At 43.3% G+C, this 26165-nt stretch overlaps 1 protein-coding gene across 2 annotated transcripts in view; it reads right to left on the bottom strand.

Moving 5' to 3' along the window:
• Positions 1–986: 986 nt before the first annotated feature.
• Positions 987–26165, bottom strand: part of SCUBE2 (signal peptide, CUB domain and EGF like domain containing 2) — a 39861-nt gene continuing 14682 nt past the window's right edge. The window contains exons 9-22 of one of the 2 annotated variants that reach the window (XM_053946389.1): positions 25050–25172; positions 23374–23490; positions 20947–21069; positions 20350–20466; positions 19683–19769; positions 18893–18997; positions 17822–17977; positions 17298–17501; positions 9173–9340; positions 7817–7978; positions 6897–7094; positions 6150–6302; positions 5068–5147; positions 987–4431 (exon numbers count right to left, since the gene is read on the bottom strand). In XM_053946389.1, the coding sequence (XP_053802364.1) occupies positions 4279–4431; positions 5068–5147; positions 6150–6302; positions 6897–7094; positions 7817–7978; positions 9173–9340; positions 17298–17501; positions 17822–17977; positions 18893–18997; positions 19683–19769; positions 20350–20466; positions 20947–21069; positions 23374–23490; positions 25050–25172 (1946 nt within the window). In that variant the 3' untranslated portion in view covers positions 987–4278. The remainder of the gene's footprint in view (positions 4432–5067; positions 5148–6149; positions 6303–6896; positions 7095–7816; positions 7979–9172; positions 9341–17297; positions 17502–17821; positions 17978–18892; positions 18998–19682; positions 19770–20349; positions 20467–20946; positions 21070–23373; positions 23491–25049; positions 25173–26165) is intronic. The other variant, XM_053946388.1, reaches the window with a different exon arrangement.

Genomic DNA, 26165 nt, shown 5'->3' with positions numbered 1-26165 from the left:
TCTGCTGTGATCAGCCTCTAGCCACCATACCCTTCCAGGACCTCTACACTCCTGGATGTCATTTACTCTTTGCCACATAAACCAGCATCACCTTTCCACAGCAAACAGCTGAATGACACAGTTGTGTCTTCCAAAACCACACCAAATGAGCCTGGGTGGACATGTTCAGTGAAATACAAACCCCTTCTTGTCACTGTGATCAAAGGAAGCTAAGGGTCAAACAGGCAGTTGAATAAATTAAGGAGAAGATATTGGGATTACTTTTATAAAAGTTTGATAGGCTGACTAAACCTAATAATCTCAAAATAATATTAAGAAAAGAAAACAAACAGAAAAACAGTATTAAAAATTATTATAGATTTACTTATTTTCAATTTCCTATGACCTAATTCTACTTTTTAATTCTAAGAAATTAAGCCAGTGAATTTAATGACACTGTGGTATAATCTTAAAAACATTCTGGGAACTTGTGTCTTAACACAGGCTTTCACCTTGTTTTTCTTGGTTTGGGGTTTTTTAAAATTATTTTTCATTTTAAACCATGCGGTTTGGGGTTGGGTTTTTTTTGTTTGTGTGGTTTTTTTTGGTTTTGTTTTTTAGGAAAAATAATCAGATGAATCTACGAAGTAATAAAACACTTTGGAGTTACTTTAAGTTGTTTATCCTGTCTTCATGCAGCTTGTTACTACAGACTGACTCCAGCTCATCATATAGGTGACATTTTTAGAATAATTTTTAGAATTAACACCAGGATAATTCTGCTATGTTACTTGCCAGAATTATGTGCAACATTAAATAAGTGAAGAATTGTATCTTTATGTGTACAGATGCAGGCTAGTAATGTATCACATGAAACAGAATGCTGTGGTAAGCAGATGTTCCCAGGATAAAGTGCATCTGATGTGCAATAACTTGTTAAACAACCATTAAATTTGTCAAAACTATTATTTAGCACAGAAAGATAACTACAAATATTACCCAAGAACTTCATGCAGCTAAAAGTTCACTGGTTTATTTCTCTTATCAAGAGTAACAGTCTGAAACATTTTACATTAATTTACAATCATCAAAAAGATCCTTATGTTTATCTCACATAGGTGACATTGAGTCATCCAGTTAGCGCTAATCATTATTCCAAAAATTAAATCTTGTTTTGTAAGGTTAAACACTTTTGAGTCGTTTGTTGCCAAAACACATCATCAGTCTACAACCACACAGAAAGTAGAAACTGGAATTTCTACAGAGCCACTACCATCACGATGAAGATACAATGCCAAGTGTTTACAACATTCTGCAAGTTATCACTTCTCCCAGCATTCAAGGTAGCAAAAATTCCCTCTTCACTTTTCACTGCACACACAGGAATTCCAGTAAAAGGGGAAGTTTTGATCCATAATGTCAGATCAAGGGTAACAGAAGTGCTTCTGAGTCATTTGCTATTTAAGTAGGAAACAAACAGGGCTGTGGAACAATGAGGATTCTGTGGAACTATGAGGATTCTTCTCTGAGAAAAGGGCAGGTTTTCTCCTCAGCCTCAAGCCGTGCACTCTCCTCTCCTCCCAGCAATGAAAATGGCCTGTGCTCGTGGGGCAGGAGAAGCAAAGCTGAGATCCCTGTGGCTCGCAGGCAGCTGTGCAGAGCTGGCACAGCAGGACTAGGAGAGGAGGTGCGGCGTGATAAACCCGGAGCACGGATCAGTAACTGCTGCACAGAGCAACAGAGCCCAGCTTCACCCATTAGAAACACTGGGATGTTTCACAACTCTGGCTTCCTCGAGCCCTGGGTGAAACCAATCACTGCTGTGTGTCCCTCAGCACCACAGAGCAGAGCTGCTCAGACCTGCAGCCTCTCTGGGAGGGAGCACAGCAAGAGCTGCCCTGTTTTCCCCTGGCACACAGCGTGCAGCCCACAGCAAAGCCCCTCCGCTGGGCTCGGCCCAGAAGCTGCCACACCATGGCCCTCTGCCCACAGTGCCCACCACCAGAGCAGGGCTGCAGCACCTCGGCCACTCCGGAGTGCTCCAGTGCCTCACAGAGGTGGCTGGTGGCTCGCTGGGGCTCACTGGCACACTGCCTCTGGCATGGGAAGCCTCCAGAGCGCAGGGCTAGGGGCTGTGCAGCCAAAGGGAAACCATCTGGAAATGCCTTCCTGGGCTCTCTGCACAACAGCACACTTCAGCACGGATGCAGCAAAGCCTCTCACCACCCTTCCTCCTGTTTTGGCGTTCCTCAGCCATCCCCCTTTCCCCAGTCTGCTTCGTGCCCTCTGCCAGATGTTCCTGTCCTCTCTCTCCCCCAGAGGCAGCAGCAGGGACCCTGTTTGGGATGAAGCACAGCTGCCAGGAACACAGGAGGAGCTGTGTTCCTTCCCCTCTGCTCTGCCAGCTCCTCCTGTGCCTCGCTGTCCTTGCTGCAGCCCTGTTCCTGGACTGGGCGCTCACTGCCCTGCCACGGCCATCCCCCAGTGCAGCAGGGGGGACAGCTCTGTCTCCTGGCAGCAGCACAAACCATTTCCCACCTCTGGCCAGGCTGAGGCAACTCCTCCCCAGCAGCAAGAGGGGCACAGCACCCCACAGCCCCATCCTGAGGGGCTCTGCTCCCCATCACACCATGGCCAAGGTGTGTCCTTGCCCCACACGCAGCGTGGCACAGCAGCTCAGCAAGGCTGAGTCAGGAGCACCCATTTGCTCCCAACAGTGCAGGGGGGAGATTCAGAGCCCAGCTCCTGGTGAGGGTTTCTGCTGTCACACCGTGGGATGTGGTATTATTCACACACAGCAGTTAAATACCACATGCCAGTGCAGTGAAACCCAGCATGTCTGACTCCACACCCTGGGAAAGGGAGCACTGGTCCTGGCTACCCAGGAAATGTAAGTACTGCTCCTAAGATGGCACAGAGAGGGAGTTTGATGCCCACTGAACCCCTTGGCATGGCCAGTGGCCAAAGGTCAGAAGTCATAAGTCCATTCCCAAATGGATGGGACTGTGGCTATCTCCCTTCAAAGCAGAAGGGCCTCAAGGTACACTACTCAGAGAATGGATTGTATGGCCAGAGGAAATGTAGGTGTGGACAGAATAGCACCGAGACAACACTTTGATCAACACAGATTTCCTTACAGTCCCTCTCAGAATAGTCTTGTCTCCAACAGGAAACACAGCCTGAGGAGAAGGACACAGAGCCTGGGAATCCTGAGGAACAATTTGCCATAGACAACTTTTGTGGCCACAGTCTGGCTGAGTCGTTGTACCTCTCCTTCTCTCCAGCCAGACAGGGAAAGCAGCTCTTCTCTGCTCCACAAGGCCATTGCAAGGTGCTCAGAAAAGGTAGAGAATATGACAACTGAGGCTCATACCAGAACCTTATTCAGCTTTAAACAGTGTTGTACCAAGAGCATCACCTATGCAAAGCCTGCACTTAAAATGGGGCTTCTGTGTTCACCTGCAGGTGCTCAGAGGGCAGAATTTTACCCAACTTGGAAAATGCCTTTTGCTGTCCCAGGCCTATGCACAGGGACATCACTGGGATTTAGGAAAGAATCTGATCTGCTCTAACAGCTGCAGACAGCCCAAAATGGAAATGTCCAGTGGGTCAGGGCCTGGTTTCCATTGCTGTTTATTCTGGTATCACTCCACGTAAGCCAATAGGTCACTGGCATGGACACTGTGTGAGCCAGACCCTGAACATTCAAGCTGATATTCAACCCTTTGCTTCATGACACATGTAGTTCAGAGAAAAAGTGCACCTTGTGCAGTTCTTGGCCTCACTGGCTTCAATTAAAACTATGTCAACCTTAGCTCTGAATTTCCTGCGTGGCAAATGTTAAGAGAGTCATCAATCCTGTTCTCACTTACAGTGAGACCAAACATGAACCCAGCTCTGTTGAGGTAACATGCATTAATGGCAGCCCAGGGTTCATCCCAAACCACACTACTTAGCCTGTCTGTCCTCATTAGCTTTTAGAGGTGCTGATGAAGCAACGGGGCAGAGCTCTACAAACTTCTGCTTGGCGCCCTTCAGTTACAGAAATCATGGGCAGTCTCCAATTCAGGGACCTGTGAGTTATCCTTTGGTACCCAAAAGGTATTATCTGGAAAGGAATCAAAATTCTGTTCACCAAAATGTTTATATTAGCTGAGAAAGCCAAACTCTGCCAAGAACGGAGCTGGCGAGCTTCCCTGGAGTGTCTCTGCCAGTGTGTAAAACACAGAGAGCAGCCCCACCTACCACAGCCCCTCTGTGCATGCCCAGGGCTGGTTCAGCTTTTAAGTACAGTGCCAACTATTTGTAAGGCCTCAAAAATCTGGAAACTTTGGAGCGCAGCAGCCGAATGAAGGATCTTGGGAACATCTCTCTGGACTCTTGGGCTGTGTACTTGAAGTAGTTCTGCGGGTGAGCCAACACGTCGAACAGTGCTTTTATCAGCTTCTTGTCCTGGGAAAAGGGAAGCAGATTTTATAGTAGTTCCACTGAGGAGTTATAGTTAGTATTTCCAAAGTTTAATGCCTGTCTAACTCAAAAAAGATTATGGGGCATTTTACTTTTCAAGTGCTTACGGGGCTTGGAAACTTAGCAGCACAAGGCTGACTTTCAGGCTCCTGGGAAGTCACTGGTGTTCCACATTAGCAGCTCCAGAATTTCTTCCCTCCTCATACATCCAAGAAGAGCAAACAAACCACAAAACAACCCCACACTTGAGCTAATATCCAGCAAAACAAAGGCATGCACTCAACTTGCCTATGGAAGTCCCCTAAGCAAGGTCGGCGAAATCCACAAAGAGATTTCTTTTGCCCAGGGAGGAAAAGCCTTTACTAACCTACAAGCTACAAGGAGCTTTCCCAATAAATTAGTTTCCCTAGAAGCTCTGATCCTCCTTCAGTCCCCCTGAGCAAAGGGTCCCCTATCCACTGCTCTGCACAATCAGGATCTGCTGGTTCACCCCATTTCCCTGCAGCAGCTCATGCCTGGTGCACCAAGGAACAGACCTGATGCACAGCAGGAAGCAAACTCCCTTGCACCAAATAATGTAATTTCCAATCAAAACCAACATGTTCAGTGGAAGGAACGTACCTTAAGTATTTCTTGATGATTTTCAGATGCATAAAGTCTGCCATCCCGAACAATGTCTTCTATTAGCTCTTGGTAATCCTCTGTGGGGAATGCACAAGAAAGCAATTTGCAGCTTCACTTCCATACTCAATACCTCACATGGAAGTCCTGCCCTCAGAAGAACCAGTAGTACTTGGCTCTCATATTAGCAGTCAGAAAATATTCCTAACACTTTTCTTTTTATTATAAGAACAGTGTACTCTGCTGAGCTGCTCAGCATCAATCTGTCCAAAGCAAAGGAAATCATAAAGCACCCAAGACTGGAGTGCAAACAGTAACCAAGTAACCTGCTTCAAACCAGCTGAACTGCAGGGACCCATCTGTACACACCCACAACCTGGTGTGACTTCTTTCTACAGGAAGAAGGAATAAAAGGATTATGTAAGAGGATGCTTTCTTAAAAGTAACCCCCCTGGTCAATCATAACCTGAAATTCTTCAAAATGAGAGGTCTCCCCTGAAAAATTATTTTTCCACCGCTAGTGAAACTGCAGACCACAGCAGGGATGACTCCCTCACAATTAATCCAGTGTGAGCAGAACATACAACATCACTTCACTTATGCTGAAGTGCAAATCCTCAGCTTCAGTTTCACACCTCATGATTCTGACAAGGGTGAGGTGAAAATCTTTCCCCTCAAGCTTCTTTTCAATATAGATATTTTGCTACCTGATTCTAGGCCACAAACGGTAGCAGGAACACCATAAACACAGGTACTTGGGCTCCACCTAATTCCTAACTGGGGCCACCCGAAGAGAATGGAAAGGCACGGAAGTGCATGAAGCTTAGACTCTATGTCTGAGCTCTGTAGTTCACAGGCCAGAGCCCAGAACCCCAGCTTTTTGTTTGGAACACACAGTGGCACTTAAAAGACTGCAGTGCACTGCAGAATTCCTCAAATTTGGTTTAAATGAAACAGCTACTGGAAGCAGCTCCTAGTGACACTGCTGGGAGCACTGGGCTGCCCTGCTGCTTAGGGAGGGGAGCTCTGCACTGCTGCAGCTGCGCCAGCCCACATCAGCCCAGCTGCTCACACCCACTTACCATCATAGGTTACATAGGGAACTTGGAATCCTTTGGCACTGTTCCCTTCATTGGACTTGAACTGGATCCACAGTTTCTTAGACCTGGAAGTGAAAGCTATGGGGCGCTCGTAGGTCTGGCAGGTCTCGTAGGTGGTCACCGAGTTGGAAGAAGCTTTCAAAGCAAACGCACAACAGGCAGTTGTGTGACAATGCATCGTACTAAAGAGCTGTAAGAGCTGTTTTCTCTGTTACCACGAGAAAAATGCTTGCTGCTGTTAAGAAAACTCCTCAAAATGTGGCAGGCCATCAGTGGATGGCAAGCCATCAATGAGGGACTTTTTGGTGAGGGAATATTTTCCTTTTTCCTAAAATAACAGTCTACTGTTTGAAGGACGTGCCTACACTAGAAACTGAGGTTGTTTATCCACACATCAGGCACCTGTAAGGATTAGCAAGCATGTCCTCTTTCCTAACCCAGGCTAGAACTGCTTAGCATAATGCATAATGATGGTTAACTTGAACCCTCTACCCCTACTTAACAATATTTCTCTCAGTTCACTGACACATCATGGCCTTGTACCCTCTGAATTTCACTGAAAGCTATGGGGCAGCACTGCCGAATAGGAATTCTTTATTTGCCACTTAAAAAAATTTCTGCTCTTAAGTAGAGGCCAGGCAGGCTACATTCAGTTTCTGCAAACAGCAATGCCTGTAAGAACCCTGTGTTGCCCGTGGAGCTGTGCCCCAGTGGGTGTTTCAGACTCACAGCTTTTTCTCATCACCAGGTAGTCTCCACACTCGTCTTCTATGGGCAGGAATATTTCTGGGACCACGATCAGGATGCGGCGCTTCGGCGGTGGGTTGATGTTCCAAGTGCACTCAGTGTTTGCAGGGTAGTCCCCAGGATAGTTGGGTGATTCGATATATCCAGTGTAATCTCCCAGTTCCCCTCCACACTGCCTGTCTGGGAAAGGAACGCGCTATGCAGGACAAGGCAAAGAGAGGCCACCCTACAGCTCTCCTGCACTCACCTCAGCTGCACGGGTGACAGACACACATTTCCCTGTTTGCATCTGCTGCAGGTACAGCTCTCTTTGCCAGCCTCTCACATTTCTGTGCAGGTGTGTTTACACGTGTCTGTGTGTATGTGGGCACTCCAGAGGTGGTTCTGAGCAGTCACCTCTCTGCCCTCCATTCTCCTTCTTTAATTTACCCTCAGTTTCCCACACCACAGCTACCATAAATCCAGAGCAGTGGCTTCCTTTGTAATGGACTCTTTCAAAGGTTGTTATTAACAAGGTATGGTTACTAGAGCTATTAAGTTTTGTGAGCCAGCTTCCATTCCTCTTAATAGGAGGGAACAAATCAGGGTGCTGAGGACACAAACTCTGCTGTATCAAGAGATAAAAGATTTAATAGCAAGACCCCGAGCAACCCAGCACCAGCTGGCAAAACACAGTCATCACTTAGCTTGACAAGGATGATGGAACCAGCCTGCAGAAATGGTCTCTCACAGACCTCAGTGAGCCATGTGGGGTGAGATGCAGGCAGCAAAAGAGAAGCAACCTCTGCCTTCTCTCCAGCTCCCGGAGCAAAGCTAAATTTTGCCCTTAGGGCCACTCCAAACATTAATGGCCCAGTCTTTTTATTTGTAAGAGAGCATCAAAACCATCTTGCTGTACTTACTTTTGCACTGTGTTATGTTTGTTGACCCATCAAAATCAGTAGTGGTGTTTCCAGGGCAGGAAATGCAGTAATTTTGTCCAAACTCAGGCTGGTATGTCCCAATTGCACAGCGAATACATCGGTGAGTTGTGGTGTTGTAAAAATGGCCAGGAGAACACTGAACTGGACAGTAATTAAATAATCATGGTTTAAAAGTGGCAGTAGCCTACTAGAATATGCTTTTATACATTTGTGTAAGACCTAGTGTAATCTCAGAAACTGAAATAGCCTATTAGTAAACTGCGGGGGTAACAAAAAAGAGGTAATTAAGCAAATTTTAGATCATCAGGTCATTCTGTGCAAGTTCAAAATTCCCAAATGCAACACCGTAGAGTGCTTCTGTGTGAAAGCAGCAATAAAACCACAGTAATAAACTATGAGGGTAACAAAACAATTTCAGTTTATCAGGTTATTTTGTGCAAGTTGAAAACAGCTACTATCAAATGTAGTTTTCCATGCTGCTCAGTCCCTTTTTTTCTATTCATTTTAAGCTCTGCTTACTCCCAAATAATTCTTGCTGAGTTTTGGAAGCTAGCTCAGCCAGGAGTCCTTCCCTACATGCTGCCACAATCCAAATGCTTCAGATAAGCTCCAAATAGTTCTTGCATCTGTGATTCCATGTCTCATGTGGCCTCTTCCACATGCAAATTCCTGAGCTCTTCATTCCAGTTAATAGAAAGAATTCCTTTAATCTCCACTCCAATTTGAAAACTGAACCTCATTTATAGACTTGTTTTTGTTTATGTTAAATAAAACTGAAATCAGCTCCTCTTATCTTGATCCAGAGTTTTAACATTGTTTTTTAATACTTCAATTTCACAAAATTAAGTATGAAAAGGCAGTATTTGTGGGTTCAGTGATTCTACACTGAAGGAAACTATTAGATAACACACTACTACCAGTAATATTAATTCTTCAATGACACTGCTAAATTCTTACAATATGTTGTAATTCTCAAACATATCTTAAATGAAATGAGAGAGATCTCTTAATCCAAACCACTACCAAATGTTTGGATCAGGATCTTATTTCTATCCCTTATTTCTGCTCTGCAGCAGTAGATTTTCTGTTAAAGACTTTCTCCTCTAGTGATTTATATAAGCAATTTTCTTTTACCCATGCTTTTGGTAATCAGTTTTAGAAAGAATTGAGGTTTTACTGAATTTCCTCGCAGCCTGGCCAGGCCAATCTGCTATGAGACTCCTGGAAGGACTGATCCTTAGAAGGAGAAAGAACCTTTCTGAATGCCCCACTTGAGCAGCAGCATTTCCTTTTGCCTCAGATCAGTGCAGTTCATCAGACAAATCCTGGCCTCACCTTTGGTCTCACAGTCCTGAAACAAGGATGCCCCGCTGTGCCTCGTTGTTAGACCTCCTCCACAGGGAAAACAGGACACTCTCCCAGCCTCAGGCTGGTAAGTTCCAAGGGGACATGGCAGACAAGGCTTGAAGCCATCAGGAGAATATTCACCAGGGGAGCACTGATCTAGGAGAGGGAGAACACACATTAGAGATGAAGGAGTGTTAGTGAGCCTGCACAGGACACACAGCCCCACAGGGAAACTGCTCTGCTTTACTGGGGCAGCTGGAAATGGGGCTCCAGAAATGGATGCTGGCAACAGCTGGAGCTCTGTACCTCCAATGTGCACTGTGAAGCAGACACTGAGAGCCTTCGGGGCTAGTGAGCTCTTCTGGGAGCTGGAATGGATTTCACACTTCGTTCCAAGGCCACACTGGACACTCAGCCTGTCCAGTGCTCTCTGCTCCTCTGTACAGTGCAATTATGTAGTGATTATCTCCTCACTCTAGCTAGACAGCTCTTGAACTCCTCCCAGATGAAATAATTTAGTACTGAACCTATGATGCCAAAAACATACTTCCAGATTTCTGTAAGTACTTTAATCTTATTATTGAATATTCATATTTCACAACCATTTCAGACTATCCAGCAATGACCATTAGCATTACTGGATAGTCTGAAAACCTCAAGTGTCGCCCTGGTTATCAAGAGTTTTCTAAAGCCTTCTGAGTTTACATTCTTGTAGAGAACTTTCCCACACAACTTTCTGTAAATAACCTATTGTTTTGCATTCTTTCATAGAGGCGGAGAAATTTGATGTACAGGTAGTTTGTCCAGTGTCGTTGGAGAGGTGGCACGTTCACTCTCCAATCCACTGGCACCTTTTGAGAACTATAAAAGATTGGAGTCAGAAAAAATAAATTAGTCTCTTCATCGTGACCAAGGCTGTGGTGCGTCGTTTTTCCTTGTGTCATTTGGTGACACTCAAGTACAACAAGCAATTGTGCAAATTCAGTAAACCAAACATTATGCCTCAAAGATTTTTAAAGCAGAAATATTCTTGCCATTCCTCTGATAATCTTGGGTAATAATTATCTGTGCACTGGACTGCTGCATTCTGTGTGGTGCACAGACAGCTCCAACCCAATCTGACTGATTTTACTTCATCACACACCTCAGTATTATCTAGCAAGCCCAGCAATATTTGTGAGTATCTTTGAGAAGTTCTGGTTTCCAAACTCTTCACAAAAGAACTGGCTTCAGGGCCGGTATTTAATAATTACCCTGCTCTGGAAAGGCACAAAACACTGTTGCAGTTGTTCAGCTGTGCTGAAAAATTCTGTCCTTTTAAGACCTGTTACGATAATAAACTGTTAGTTTTAGTTTATAGCTCCAATAAATCACTCAGTGAATAGCTGTTTTGTTAGGAAGTTAAATTGGCCTTGGCTTCATTTCAGGATATATGACTAACAACAAGCAGGGCATTAACTACCGGTCACGATCAATGATGAAGAGTTTTGTTTATGGCTGATACACCGAGAGGAATCGTTGGGTGCTCCTCCTTGGCTTAAAAATAAAGTGCAGCAGGTTAAGCAATGCTCTGTAGCTTATCAATGAAAGCTTGTGAGGAAGTCTGAGCTCCTGCTTCTAACTTTTTCCACCACACATCACTTCTGCCCTCATAAGGACACACATTCATTTGCTCCCACACTTTTCAAGCCTTTCTCCATTTTATAAACATTCCTACAGAACACTCATCTCTGTACAATTTGTGCACTTCCACAAACATGAATGAATTCAGGCTTTCATTGCAGCACTCCTAATAAGGCAAGGAAAGAGCACTATTTACAATTCCACGACAAGGAAAGACAATTCAGGGTTAGGAAAGGTGATCCTGAGAAGTGCCTACTGACTTTAGAAACCTGGAAGGAATTGAAAGACCTGAGCAAATCTCCTTCCCTCATACAACTCCATGGATCTATGGGTAATCAATGCTCTGATTGGCCTTGCTAGAAAATATTTGCTCTCTCCCCTTACCTTGTCTTTTTCCATTCATTTTAATCACATGTCAAGTTTGGGGTGGTTTGGGGTTTTTTAGAGTGTTTTGGGGGTTTTTTTGTTGGTTTTTTTTGGGTTTTTTGTTTTTGTTTTTTTTGTTTGGTGGTTTTTTTTTTTTTTGTATGGGTTTATTTTTTTGGTTTGGTTTGTTTGGTTTTTTTTTTTTTTTTGCATTTGGGAGAAGGGGTGTCTCTGGTCTGTGTTTTGAACAGAAACACTGACCCTACAAATTCAGTCTTAAAACTGTATTTCAGGTTTCCTAAACTTGCTCAGAGTCCAGCAGAACAGTAGGACATGTAGAGCTCAAAGGAAACCTGCCTGGACAGGAATCAAATCCACAACTTATGTGGAAATGTTGCATTTGAGAACTTATCCCATCGGATGTCTCTTGACAGTTTTACCATCTGCATCTTTCTTGTCTTGAAACCACATGTTGTGAAAATTGTGGACCTCCCTGAAGAATACAACTGAGTTAATCTAAATCTTCTTGGGTTATTTAACAAAGTGCCTAATTTTTGAAAATTTGCACTGTGGAAGTAAGCTTAAAAAAAAACCTCCTCAGACATCACTGAGAGCCTCCATCTGGACCAAAGGAGAACTTTTCCATTAAATCTGAACCATTCGAGTCAAGTATTTCCTTCTGATTTTCCTAAGAGGTGGCAACAACAGAAAGAAAAAAGACTAGCTATCACCACTGCAGCACTGTATAACAGGGTGTTCAAAACCAGCTGAAAAATGCTCTGAATTCTGAGACACACCAAACACTTCAGGGCTTTGATTGATCCCATGTGCATTTGAGGAAACAGGTCAGTACACCCACAAACAGATTTTGCTATTTACAGTCTAACAAGCACTCAATATTCAATGCAAATATTAGAATTACTCCATGCCATGTCCACATTTTAATGCCTCAAACTCACAAATATATCTGTTTCCTCACATGACTACATCAAGTCAAGCTTTTCACAGTAGTGCAAGTGTCCAGACAGCTCAATCCACAAACACATTCCCCGTAAACTTCTCCCAGTTCCCCCTCATCTTCCACCTAGAAATGTTCTAATCAGGCCACTCATCCAGCCCCACTGGAGCACAGAGCTGGGGAAATGAGGAAAGCCTGTTTAGAAGCTCACAGCATTCACAGGGGTCCAATTTAGCATAACAAATAAGATTTAGTGTTAGATTCAATTATAGTAGCATTAATAATAGGGGCGTTATTTCAACACAGAAATCATCCCACCAAACTCCATAGTATTGTGCATAAAATTAGGATGAACATTCTTTTTAAAAAAAGCCCAGCAAAATTAACAAAACCAAAAATCCACAAGATACACCTCTGTGAATTTAAACTTCTCCAGATGTTTGCTTAAAGAAAACAAGTACAGAAGTTTATGAGCTTCATTTCTCAAAATTAGAAACTGCATGTGGGAAATACCCAGTCAAAACCAGATCTGAAGATCTGCAAATAATGACATTAAATCACAATTCCACTGGCTGGCTTTGCTCTTTTTTTCAGAAACTTGATTGTTTTTCTCCAAATGAACAAAAGAACCAATTGCCTCTAGTAGACTTCATTTCTGCAGCCACTGTCTTTGTTTATCTTCAATACCCATTAAAAACCTGGTCTTGAGTCTCATGCAGCTGTTTTAAAGGGGGGAAAAAAAAAAGTGAAAGCTTTTCTGATGCAAAAACAAGAAGAAAAGGGGGGTGGGGGGGAAGAGAGGGGCCCACAGGGAACCAGGATTAACAGTTACAAAGACATTTAAAGGCTCTTCCCCTCTTTTCAACACATTAGCCTTTGAGCATGTGCTCCTATAGACAAGCGCTGTAGTATCTCAGGGGCTGAGAAGGTGAACCTCATAAAGGAGGTCATGATCCACCAATTCTCCATTTTCTTAAGAATGATCCCTTGACTTTATAAGGAAAATCAGCAACAAGTGATGCAAATCGATTCTGAAGCGGCATGCTTTCAGTTATTGTGTTTGAGCGGGTCACACATTTAGGTCACATGAGATGGTTACGCATTCGAAGGATTTATGTCTTGAGTCTATGATTTTCAGGGCAAGCAGGTTAGCAGGAAAAACAGCACCCTCTCCCCCCATTTGATAAATTCATTTCTTCTTCTTGGATTTTCACAAAATTGTTAAAAAACAAAAAAAAAACCCACCCAACAGTTATGCAACACAACGATTCATTATAACGGCTGCAGAGGCAAGCAGCACTTTGCTTTTCCTTTTAGATACCTCTCTCATACTTTTATAATGCCAATATCATACCACATACAAACCTTTGAGATGTGGTTCATCATTTTGGATGAAATGTTATTATCTTATTTGCATCCTCTCAGCTGAGGGGACAAAGCTGATGAATGCTGAGCAAGGAAATGCACTGACACCTCCCACACAAGATGAAGCTGCTCATCATTTCCATCAGAGCACTGCCTGTGCCAGTGCTGCTCATGCCTGCTGTTCTCTGAGGTGACAGCTCCTTGGGAAAACCCACTTGAAACATGCTGTCATGTCCTTTTTTGCATCCTTTTCAGGAAATGGTAATTCTCAGTGCCTCCTTCCACCTCTGAAAGTATTGGTGTGTCCAACACAAAAAAAAAAAAAAACAATCCACACAAAAAGCCCACCAAAAAAAAAAAAAATTAAAACCCCAAAAAGCAAAATAAAAAACAAACAAACAAAAAAACAAATGGAACAGGCAAGGTGTGCTTCTGATGCCAGGGGATATGATCAAGGTATGACAGAGTTAAGCAGTGGAAGAGCAGCTAAATTGCTTGTTGTTTGAACTTATTTTCCTTCAATACAGAGGTTTCTGGTAAATCACTTTCTGAAAAGTATTTTTAAATACTGGTAGTATTTAAACAGTTGGTCTTTGACTGTGAAATCTCTCAGAAGCTCATACTGGAGAAGGAACACTTGCAAGCAGGCTAGTGAGTGAAACTGCATTCTCCCCAAGACAAATCTCCTCTCAAGGCAGCACGTAGCATTTCCAGGATGCTCAGAGGGTTTACACACCAACTTGATGCACTGACAATTCCAAAATGGATGTTTGTTACCTTAAGATCTACTTCAATGCAGAAAAATCATACTTCTGCTAAGAGAATCCAGATCTCTGGGAAGGTTGATGACAGTTCCATTTTCCTATGTGGATTTCATGGGATATCCATTATTATGGACCTATCACTGGTTGCTCCTTACTCACTGGAAGCCATACTCAGGACTTCATGGGATTAACCAACATGAGCCAATGCTGAATGGGCTCATCATAGATACAGAACTCACACATAACAAGGTAGGAAAATGCAACATTTGAGCCTCTAAAGCATCAGAAAATCCCAAAGAGAACTGTACAATAAACAGCAAAGTTGAAGTTAACCACACTATCCCTTGGAATCAGCAGTGAATTCCCTTTTACCACCAGTAGCTGTTTAAAGAACAGCAGGCACACAAGTGCAAGCATCCAGCATATTAGCAGTGATAAAATGCCCTGCAAACCACATGTAATTTGTTCCTGGTGTCTTCCTAATTCTTTTCTTCTCCACTGTGCCCCACTCAAGACCGTAGGAGTTAAGACAGGAAAATCAGAGATAGAACTACCTCACCAGAAGTGTGAAAACCAAATGAAATTTATCTTGCTGCTGCAATTGCAGGCTAGTTATCCAGCAAAAAAGTTGTTAGAGCAGAAGTTGGACTTTCCCTCTGACACTGCTCAAATATAAATAATGTTTCAGACAGTGCTGTGCCAGGGGAATTCTACAAGAGGACCAAAACTGCATCTAACCTAGCCATACTCCAAGTATTTGAAAACAATGAACTAAAATCTGCATTTTACTCAGTAACAGCATCAAAGATGACTTGTAAGTCCCTTTGACTCGCTTTGTTCCCTCACTGCTTCCTACTCCTCTGGCCAGACTGAGCAAAAGTCCTTAGCTGTCCAGAGGCCACATCCATGCCTGCACTGAACCATCTGCTGACCAGTATCTCTTGCTGTGGAGCCACTTTCTCCCCAGAACCACCAGCATGTCTAGGTAAGCAGACCCCCAATCCCGTCCAGAAGCAGCTCTGCAAAACAATCAGACCAAAACAAAGGAACAAAAACCACAACACCCTCTCCCACACAGATCCCTGAACTAGCTTCTTGCCTTTCTTCACACTGTTCCCACTCTATTCTCCTCTCCCCAGCCTGTTTCTTAGCCCCTTCTGCCTGGCAGCCCAAGCAGCAGCAGCAGCCCCCCAGTCCCACCTTCACCATTCACCCTGGGACAATCAGCTTTTTCTAAGGAAATGAGGCGTCCCTAACAACGCTGCCCCTGTGGGTACTTTTATGTCCTCTCAGCAACAGGGAGCTGTCTGCCCAGCTCCCAGCAGCCTGACAAGTGGTGTAGGGAGGTTTCAAAGATACTAACTTTCTGGGCATTTAATGAAAATAAACAGGGGAACAAGTGCAGGGAGAGAGCCCTTAACATCCGTGTAAGGGAAAGGCTGCGGTGCGAGTTTCACCTCCTGTTTGATCTCAGCAAATCTCCACAAGGATATGGTCTGAGTAATTCAGCTGAAGAAAGGAAGGTTCATTTAGTGATTGCACCTTGTTAGCACGAGGAAATCAAACCATGAGGCGTGAGACACACAGGGCCATTCCACTGCTGACAGCAGCACCTGTTAGGGTGTCCAGAACAAACTGTGGCACCAATTCAGCACCAGAAGAGGCCTGACTTCTACAAATTGTTCTTCAAACAATGCTCAGTGACTCTGTTTTAGCCATGGGCAGGCTGTATGTGCTCACCCCACCAAAGAGCTTTCTGGGCAGGCATTGCCCAAAATTCCCTTTTCTCTCTGAACTAGCACAGAAATGCCACGTATGCTTCTCGTTTGTGCTGCAACACTAAACTGATTCTGCAGCTACCTAAAAAAAATTGTGTTTATTCCCTCTTCCAATTTCTAATTGTAACTCACATTGCCTTCTCCACCTGCAACATTTTTAGCTTACTCATCGATGTTTTTTCCAGATGAAATCACAAATATCTTCAGAGTCATACTGTGCTCTGTACAATTGGAATGACAGATTTTTTCAAAGCCTTCCTCTAGCATCCAACAAAATAGCTTGAAAATATCCTTGTAAACTCATCTTGGTGAACTTTCCAGAATTTTTCAGATTTATTGCAATGTTCCAAGAAAAAAAAAAAAAAAGAACTCTTACAGCTTTTTCCAAGATTTCCTGAGTAATTCCCTGCTTGCTTGCACAGATGTTTTAAACGATTTGTCTGTTCTACGAATCCAAGTTTTTCTAGAGTTAGCAAAACTGGATTGGAAAATCTATTCTTAGGCCAAATGCTGCTGGTGGAAGACATACAAATTCAATGTGACAAGCATTTTAAAGGCTTGCTGATTCACAATCCACCTACACATTGCCTACCCCGTGCAGCTTGAATTAGCTGTCATGGTTGTTAGGCCTCTGTTAAGATGTAACATCCGACCCTTCTCCTTAACTTTTGTGCTTTGGAAGCATTTACTATGGACTGCATTATGGTGGTGCCCTCCAGTGCCATGATAATTAAGACTTTTCTCAGTGATGGCCTATAAAATCTCCATGAATTTATAACTCTGCCATGAAGATTCTCTGAGCTTAGTCAGCAAAGTGAATGTGGCTGTATCAAATTCTGAGCAGCCTTTTCCTTGGGATGAGGGAGAGGTGAGCTGTGCACAAGCTCAGGAACACAGCATTACTAAATTATTACTGAATTACTGAAATATATTAAATGTAGTCTTAAAAGTAACGTTGGTGATGTCAAGGCCATTGGTGCCTGATGTTATTTATTCCCAGGATTTCCACCTTCGAGCTCACTGCAGGCTGTGCATCAGCTGTAGTGCAGAGCTGCGAGCCCTTGCTCTACTCTGTAACACATCAATTGCCAACAGTAAATTCACAGAGAGGATTCCAGCAGCACTAGCAGCACCCCCACTTCTGCACACCCAGCCCTGCTCTCTCCTGGACAGGCGAACCCCAATCCCTCCGAGCTCCAGGCCTGAGCAAAGCAGCGAAACACACGAGGTTCTCCATCCCCAGCTCCCTCATAACTCACCACATCTGACCCCCGGGTGCAGCTGTCCCACACCACAGGACTGCTGTGGCTCCGAGGGCTTGAGAGCCTTTCTGGCCACCTCGTGGTCCGTGCCAGAGAGGCGGATGCGGAACTGGTCCCTGCTGACCGTCTTCCGCAAGGTGCGGATGGTTTTCCGGAACCGCTTCTCCGTCTTCTTGCGGGCACAGCGCACGTCGCACGTGTCTGAAAAGCATCAGGGGTGAAAGCTGCCCTGAGTGACCATGTACAACATCCCACCCAATTCCAGACACCAACCAACTCAAATCACTGAGAAAGCAGCTTCTGGGAACAAGTCTGAAATCCTCAAGGACAAATACACTGGGCAGCTCTTTCTTTGGAGCTATCCCCATCCCTCACACTTTCTGAAGCAGTAAGATTAATATTCAAAACAGGAGATACTTTTCACCATCATTTTGCATACAGACAGAAGTGAAAAAATACAGAAATTAAGGAGCAAATGGCAAGAAGCTTCAAGGCGCACCTGGAATTATTTTCCAACCAACCTGTCACCTCCTTCCGGCTCGTTTCAAGCTCAAAGTCCGCAGTGATAAAAATCTCTCTAGTCGCTGCCAGTCTACTGAGGGCTCCATGAACTTTCTTGCCAGAGCCGCATGTTAGGTTTACATAGTGGAAGCTCTCCATTACTGAATTTTGTCTCTCTGTATGAACAAAATCAAAGGAAGCAAAAGCTTGGCCAGGTCTGTTATTGAATGTTCACCGGTGCTCAGCACATGGGTCATCATGAAGAGTTAAAGAGCAGCAAACCATCACCTCCACGTGCCAGTAAAAGAACAGTTTGGCCAGTCCCTCACCTGGTGCACCCTCACACAGAGTCATGACCATTCCCATGGCTTCAATGAGGAAATAAGGTTTAGGTAAAGGGAACACCCAGAATAAGCTCTGGTTCTGGAGTACATAACTTGTCACTGAGCATTCAGCGCAGTTCCTCACTGTTACTCTGCTAAGGACAAACAATCAGACACACTGATTCATCATATTGTTTAATGACTCCTTTCCCCATTTTTTCTTTTTCTTTTTTTTTTTTTTTTTTAAAGTACTCCTCCTCATTTTCTGCTGACTTTGTAAATTCCCAGGCTATTCTTTCTGCTTTGGAACAGATGGAAGAGCTGACCTCACTGCATCCATCTGGGGCTGCTGAAGTATGAAAGGAAGACAAGAGACAAGAGGAATAACCCTAGGACAATAGAGTCAGCATAAAAGGTCAGATTTTTCAACAAGGCACCAGACAGTAAGGAGCAGGTGAGAAAGGAAAGAAGAGAAAGATAAAAAGAGGAAGGAAAGGAAGGAATCAAATTAACAAAAAGAATGGTTGATTTTACTGAGAATTTATTAGCAGTATTATAAACAAAAAGAGGATAAGGGCTTTCCTAGCAAGACTGAGGATGCCACAAGGAAATCCTGGGATCTGAAATCCTGGGATCTGTTGCAAGAGTCATGGCCAAGCAGGAAAAAGTGAAGAACAGAAAGCCTTCAGTCCTCTATGCTTTGCTTGCGGTGTACTTCATCTCTGGGAAGCACTTAGCCCCTGCTTACCTGCATTTTTATATTCATACCTGGTATCATCTGCTCCAGACCTTCTTGAAACATCTCAGTCTTTCTCAAACTACATTTTCCTTCATTTAATTTAAAGGTTACGCTTATCTTGATGGCTGAAGCATCTTCAGGAAGAAACAATGAAACATGATATTTTAAAAAAGGGAGTAGAAAATTGAGATAGCCCTAATATCACACCACAGTGGTGTCACAGTGGTGACAACAAAAAAAATATGCTGATATGAAGTGATCATCATAGAAAACCTAATGAGATGTCAGAACCCTCCTGCTGTGAAGCTGGTTCATAATTGGAATTAGAATGATGTGTAGTACATTTTATTAGGGGAAAAAAGAGAGAGGTAGACATAGGAGATCAAGACCAGATCTACTATTGGGTGAAGTGAATAAGGGTGAGCTGAAATCAAAGGAGATACTCCAAATCATTTCAGAAAGTAGTTTATGTCTATGGCTGTAAATGCATTCTAAATGTTACTATCCAACAGCTCTACCTAAACACATTGTATGTTGCCCACACTGTCCAGGTTTGGATGACCAAAAGGAGATATAATTCCTGGCCTAAGTGTTTATTTCACTACTGATCTTTATTTTCAACTCTCAGTTTGAATTATGCTGATGAAGCAGCATAAGGGGAATTTTCTGCAGTAATCATGAACTACAATCACGAGGAAGGAAGAAAAAAAAACATGGATTATAAGGGGGGGGGGGGAAAGTCAACAGAAATACCTTTGTTTCACAGTTATCAATGAAAATAAATCAGCCAAACTATGTAACAGTAAATGTGGTGATTACCCAGCCAGCTGGAAGCGTTTGCATTTTGCTGCTTTTTCTTAAGCTGAGAGGACCTGCCACAGGTGAGGGTGTAGGCATCTTGTGTTCCTAACAGACAGACAGACAGTAAAGACACAAGGCACAGTGCACACACTGAGGACTCCTGTAACATAACACATTTTAAATTTGTCGATTGCCATCCACACACAATGTTGCTCATACAATACTCCACATCAGAGCTTGTCTCTTCCTAAGCCATTCAAAGGATTCAGGAAGAGAAAGAGCACCAGTCCCATAAGCAGCAGCTGAGTCCTGTGGGATGGAGGGGCTGTGTGGGCAAAATCCCAGACCCCACGCAGGGCTGGAATGCCTTTGCCCCATTCACCAGTGCCTCTCAGGGCCAATTAAGGAATGGCCCAGGGAGCACAGAGAATTCTTCCCTGTCCTCCCCATCTTCAAAAAGAGACTTGTTGTGAGAAGAGAATCTGAGGGTAGAGTGGTTATAAAAGGCAAGGAAAGAGGGGCTTTCCTGGACACTGTCAGGGATATAGCTCTTTATTATCTGCAGTGAAAGAGGAAAGATCCCTGTTTATTGACTGCTTCTTGGGGTTTTCTTGACAGTGAGGAGGTTGGCCACCCTCACCCTCTGTACAAAATGACGTGCTCAGTTCTGTTAGCTCTGACTTACCAGAGAACACCTGGACATCTGGAGAGCAGCTCAGAAAGCATCTATCACTCCCACCACTCTTAATGCAGTGCAGCAATACCTTGGGTGACACATTATCAGACAAGGGATCTTTTGTCTCTAGATAGGATAAAACAAACACTCACAGAATTAAAACATTTACCTTCAGCCTACCAATAAATCAGCATGCAGCTGCTTTTGTAGCCAGTACCTGAGAGCACCCATGCAATTAATATGCTGTTTAGAGAGAAAAATAAAGCCAAATAAAATCACTGGGAGATCACATCACAAAAGTAACTTCCTTTATCATGAGCAAGCCTTCTCATGCAGAGGAACAAAAGAAAATAGAAGAATGAGCTAGATAAAAGCACAGGAAATAAAGCATCAAAATCCCTCAAAGTATCTCCTGTTTTTGGGATTGGTTTGCTGTTTGTTTTTATGAGTTTCAACATCACTACCATCATGCCTTGCTAAAAATTAAAGCAGAATACCAGGAACAATGACTCATACCACTTAACTGGACAGACCATCAAATGTGACTGTAACCATATGGCCCACCAGACACATCAGGAGTAGAAATGTATTTATTAGACACCTTACCAACACAGTCCTTTTTGTTCCAGTGTAGCTTGTAGTTAGACTGACACAGGCATTCATAATCTCCCAGCGTGTTCACACACAGCTGCTGGCAACCACCATTGTTGATGCTACATTCATTAATGTCTGCAGAGGAAAGGTAAAGATACTTTTTTTAAAAGTTGCTCTTCCCAAAGTTATGCACTCCAACTCCACTAGGTAAATGTGGACACAAATACTGCTCAGTAGGGTCTTGAAAAGACTTCAGGGATGCTACCTGGACACCCACCTTGAAATAGTTTGTCTTCATGGAAATCCCTTGATAAATGCCAAAGCAGACCAAATACTGGTGGCTCATAATTAAACAATATCCAGCCTCAGCAACATGATAACAAATAAACTCCAAGAAAAGCAGATCAAGTCAAATCTGTGTTGCACTGTGTCTGGTTAATTAATATTTCTAATTTTAAATAAAAACAGAGAACAGGGCAGGATTCATACTGAACAATGCTCTAAAGTGCTCTGATAGATGGAACTACTGTGGAACACTTTGGCTCTGTGGGCAAACACCACCACTGTGTCCCCCTTGTCTCTTTTGGCCAATTATCCAATTTTGGAGCCTTGTCCCACCCAGTAAATGCCAACAGGAGGAGAAATTACTGACAACACAACACATGCTGCCTCTGGTGCAAGCTTGCATGCTGATGCAGAATGCACCATTCAGCAGGGCTGCATCCCAGGGGTCAGCACTGGGGCCAATTCTATTTATCCTCTTCATTAAACCTGGATGGTGGGACAAGAGTTCACCCACAGCAAGGCCACAGATGAGACAAAACTGGGAGGAGTGGCTGATGCACCAGATGGTTGTGCCACTATTCAGAGGGACCTTGACTGCCTGGAGAAATGGGTCAATAGGAATCTCATGAATTTCAACAAAGGAAAATGCAAAGGTCTCTGTCTCTGCTGCTCAGATCCACCCTGAGGAGGGCTTCACTTCACCCCCAGAGCTTTATGGCAATTGTACACAAACCCAGAAAGCTGCCATCAAGAAACCTGTTGAAAGTCCCATAAAATTTGTGCATCTGAGGGTACCTACTTCCACACACACTTATCTCAATGCTAGTAAGTTCTTATCACTGCTGTCCCCAGACTAGACACCCTCTAAAAAACAATTTGTTAGAGAACACTGTGAAAACATTACAAAACCAGTCTGATTTGGGGGGGAAATGTGCTTTTAACAGTACTGAGACAGCAGGGGTAGGAATGAGCAGCAGAGGAATAATGGAGAAAGACGTAAAACTGGTACTGCTATCTAAAATACCACAAATCTTTGATTTTCATTGACCTTTTTTTAGGATTCCAACCTCTCATCTCCAACACTTACTGACATCTTCCTCAGAGGTCAGAAGGTGTATTCTCAGTGTCCTATCAGCTCTGACCAGCCTGTGATTGCCAGTCAATGAGGGACTTACTGTGGTATGAGGATTAATTAACATCTTCTGCACGGGGGTATGACAAGAAAAGGCCAATTAGCAGCCAAAAGCAAGATTACAGTTCCCTTTCCTCACTGGTAGCCAAAATAAATTGAATTGATGCAGAGGAATTAATCAGAAGTCTTCTTTTACTAAGTAGAGCACATGACAGTGTTACTCCTTATCCAGCAAAGTTCCCATGTTTACCAGGACAAAACACAGTGATGTTGTAGCCCTGTGATCTTATTTGCAGAATTTCTAGAGGAAGAGGATAGAATAGACAGGCACACAGAGATTTCAGAATTGTTATCTCCAACTGTGCTCATTCTGCCTCAGAAATAAACAGGTCTTACTCAGAATTAAGTAAACTTTGGACTCAGTAAGGTCTTGCCTAAAGCTTATATAAAACAAGCTCGATTCCATTTAGTGTCCCAGTCATTCATGTTTCCTCATGTTAATTCTGGGAATTTGTCACATGTCGAGCTTCTGTGAACAACGTTCCTTGTAGGAAAGACATAAAAATTTAAGAGTATTAATCCTGGCCACTGTAAAGTGGCACTACATCAGCTAAATTCCAACCTACATCACACGAGGATCTGACACGTGCACCTGCAGAACCGTAATTTTCAGAGTCATTCAGAGCTTCCTGTTCTTCAAGCCCTACTCCACTGACTTTTCACTGAAGTCAATTACTCTTCTGCACGTGGAAATTGTATTGAATTATGGACTTCAGATCCAAGCACAAAACCCATCAGTTTCTCCTGATAGTTACAGGTCCCTTTTGCATGCAGGGTGTAAAGGCAAAATCACTCGAGCAAAGACAGGAAGAAGCAGGACCCGTTTCTCCTTTTGTGTCTCATTATCACAGCAAAGGGTAAAATCTACTCTGTAGGCCACCTGGGTCTGCATCAGGTTGTGTCCTGCAGGGACAGTGGGAACCTGCCTCTGTCCCAGGGGCTGTGGTGTGTCTGTAACTCACCTGCACAGTGGGTGAAGCCGTACAGGGCATATCCCTTGTTACAAGTGCACTCGAAGGTGCCGGGGTGGTTGATGCACGTGTGGTCGCACGCCCGCTCGAAGGAGCACTCATCAACGTCTGCAAGGTTTAAAGGGAGGCGTCAGCACCTCTCAGGCTGGCCAGGGAGCCCTGAGGAGCCAACAGAGCTCAGCAACTGCAGGGATGTGCAGATTTATGTGAGCCAGGCAGATTCTTTCAAAGCACATAACGTAACATAATGAAATGGCAGTTTTTAAAAGAATGCTCGGTTTGCCAAACAAGCTTTTCCTTGGCAAGTGCAAAAACTGGAGTTACATTTTTACAATTATGTTTAAATCAAATTATTTCTCTTCTATGGGAGAAGAAAACTGCTGACAAAACTCTTATTTCATTAGGATTACTCTACATAGAAATTAAGCCAATGAAGGAAAATATTGCCTTTGTTTTTTCCTCCCTAAATGAAGCTCTGTTTGAATATACAGCATCTGATTTACATCTGCTGAAAATCACAGTGTTCTCTGAGAATGAACATTCATTATACTGCCAAAAGTACCCAAAATTTCTGTGCTAGTACATTTTGCATGCCAGGTAAGAATGTTGCGAGACACAAAAACAATTCACATCAACTTCACTAGCACTTTTCATCAGTCTTTTTTCTTGGGCACACAGCATGATATCACTTTTGAAACAGTCTAGGCAAAGCAACAGACATGACGGGGCAAAAGGGAGATGCAAGTCTTTAAGATACATTCATAAGCAAATTTCATTTAAATAAAACCCCAAACTATCTTGAAAATCAGATGCTTATACAGTAAGTTTTTTTCCATATAAATAGTTGTCCTTCTTTGCCTATTTATAAAGGATAAGAATGCACAAAAAAACCCAGGTGAAAATTACTTTCTCTTGATCAGTTCAGTTTTCTGAAATTCACCTTTAATGTCATCTGGTTGCCTAGGAAATCACATAATTCACCATTTGGCTGACTGAATTGACATTGTTCCATCCTGTTGCTTTTCCACAACCACAGACCATTTTGATCTTCACATTTTTTTGTGCATTTAAGCAGCTTAAATAGAATTGCTAAATCTATATGTACAAACCACTATAGAGCAAAGCAAATATGCTTGGTAGGTCTCACAGGAGAAATCCATGTCATCCTCAAAAGCAAATGCTCCATGATGTTTTAGGGAACAGAGATTCCAGTCTGTCTACAGACTTATAATTTCATAGATCACATTGTATCTTTTTCCTTTAATAATGAGCTCATGGCAACTAAATATCCTTTTAAGAAGTAATAGTTTCACTGCAATGGTGAATCAGTCAGAAAGATGGAGAGAGAGATATTGCCTAATTTTCCCTGTAAATTATTTCAAGATCATCAAGGCGAGGCAAAGCATTAACCTCGTAGAGAGCTTTTTTAATATGATGCTATCTCTGTCCCTTCCAGATAATAGCTCACTGTGCCATTAAACTTATCTCCTACAATAGCATCAAGCAAACTATATTAACTCAACAACTGTTTCAGAAGAAAAAAAAAATCCACACTGAGGAATGGAAATGATTCTGGAGTCCATTATCACTTCATCATTGTAGTAGATGTCCAAGCCACGTTGATTTGTCCTACTTTTGTTGTACCATTGTCTCTCCAGTGCACATACCTTGACAGGACTTCTCATCTGTTAATAATTTAAATCCTTTTCTGCAGCTGCAATCAAAACTGCCAACAGTGTTTTTACAGAAATGATCACAGCCTCCATTATTGGACTGGCATTCATCAATATCTGTAACAAAAAAAAAAAAAAAACCAAAAAAACCACAAAAAAAAAAAAAAAAAAAAAAAACACAGAAAAAAAAAAAAAAGAAGGCTTCAGCAAATTAACACAGAGCTTCAGCACTCAACCTACTCCCACTGCCAAATTCAGAAAATAGTCACGTCCAGTCAGTTGGAGGAGCCCAGAAACAAAATCTAGTGAGACTACCACAAATTAAGGAAGGAAGATCAGATCCAACGCTTAAGAATGATCCAGCCCATTCAGCCCCAGGACAGTGTTATTTGCTCTCATTTAATGTATTCCTGTCAGTTGCATTTGGGTAATGCATTCATAAAAGACCATACCCTAAGTTCTGTTTGGAAACACTTTGACTCCAAGGCTCTCTAAGAGGTTTTAGTATTTTAAACATTCTCTCCGTTTCCTTTCTGTAAGCCCTGCAGAAATCTCAGGCAGAGACTTCCTGAACTACCCCGTCCTTTTCATGGCAATTAGAATGAGGCCTTTATCTAATATTAATTGACTCAGGCCTGAGGATTTCATCATTTTTACTTAGCAGAACAGCCTTAACATCTAATTACTGGAAAAGCAATATAATATACAACCTAACCGTGCCTCTGCTCCTCGCCAGAGCTCTCATTAGAGCTGCTTGGAGCAGTGCATATTTAGAAAACACATCCCTGTTTACACACTGGTATTTACTTACCAACTCTCCTGTTGCCCAGCTGGCTGTGGCTAGTAGGGCAGGCTGTTGGGCTGGAGCACCCGCACACCTGCCAGCCCCAGCCAGTGCTGGCCTCTGCTTGCCAACAGAGCTGTTTTAGCTCTCCCAAACCTGACCTCTGGCAAGCGAGGCACAGGAGGTGGAAGTGGAGAGCAGGAGGGCAGAGAAGAAGAGATTCTCTGCACGTGATACAGCTGACATGAAGGAAACCACAGCCTCTACCCCTGGTGCAGTCCTTCCTTCGGAGAGACTGCGCACAGCGGCTTTCCTCTGGACACCGG

The sequence above is a fragment of the Vidua chalybeata genome, chromosome 6 (assembly GCF_026979565.1).
Source record: "Vidua chalybeata isolate OUT-0048 chromosome 6, bVidCha1 merged haplotype, whole genome shotgun sequence".
NCBI lineage: Eukaryota > Metazoa > Chordata > Aves > Passeriformes > Viduidae > Vidua > Vidua chalybeata.
This window is presented reverse-complemented; position numbering and strand designations above follow the sequence as displayed.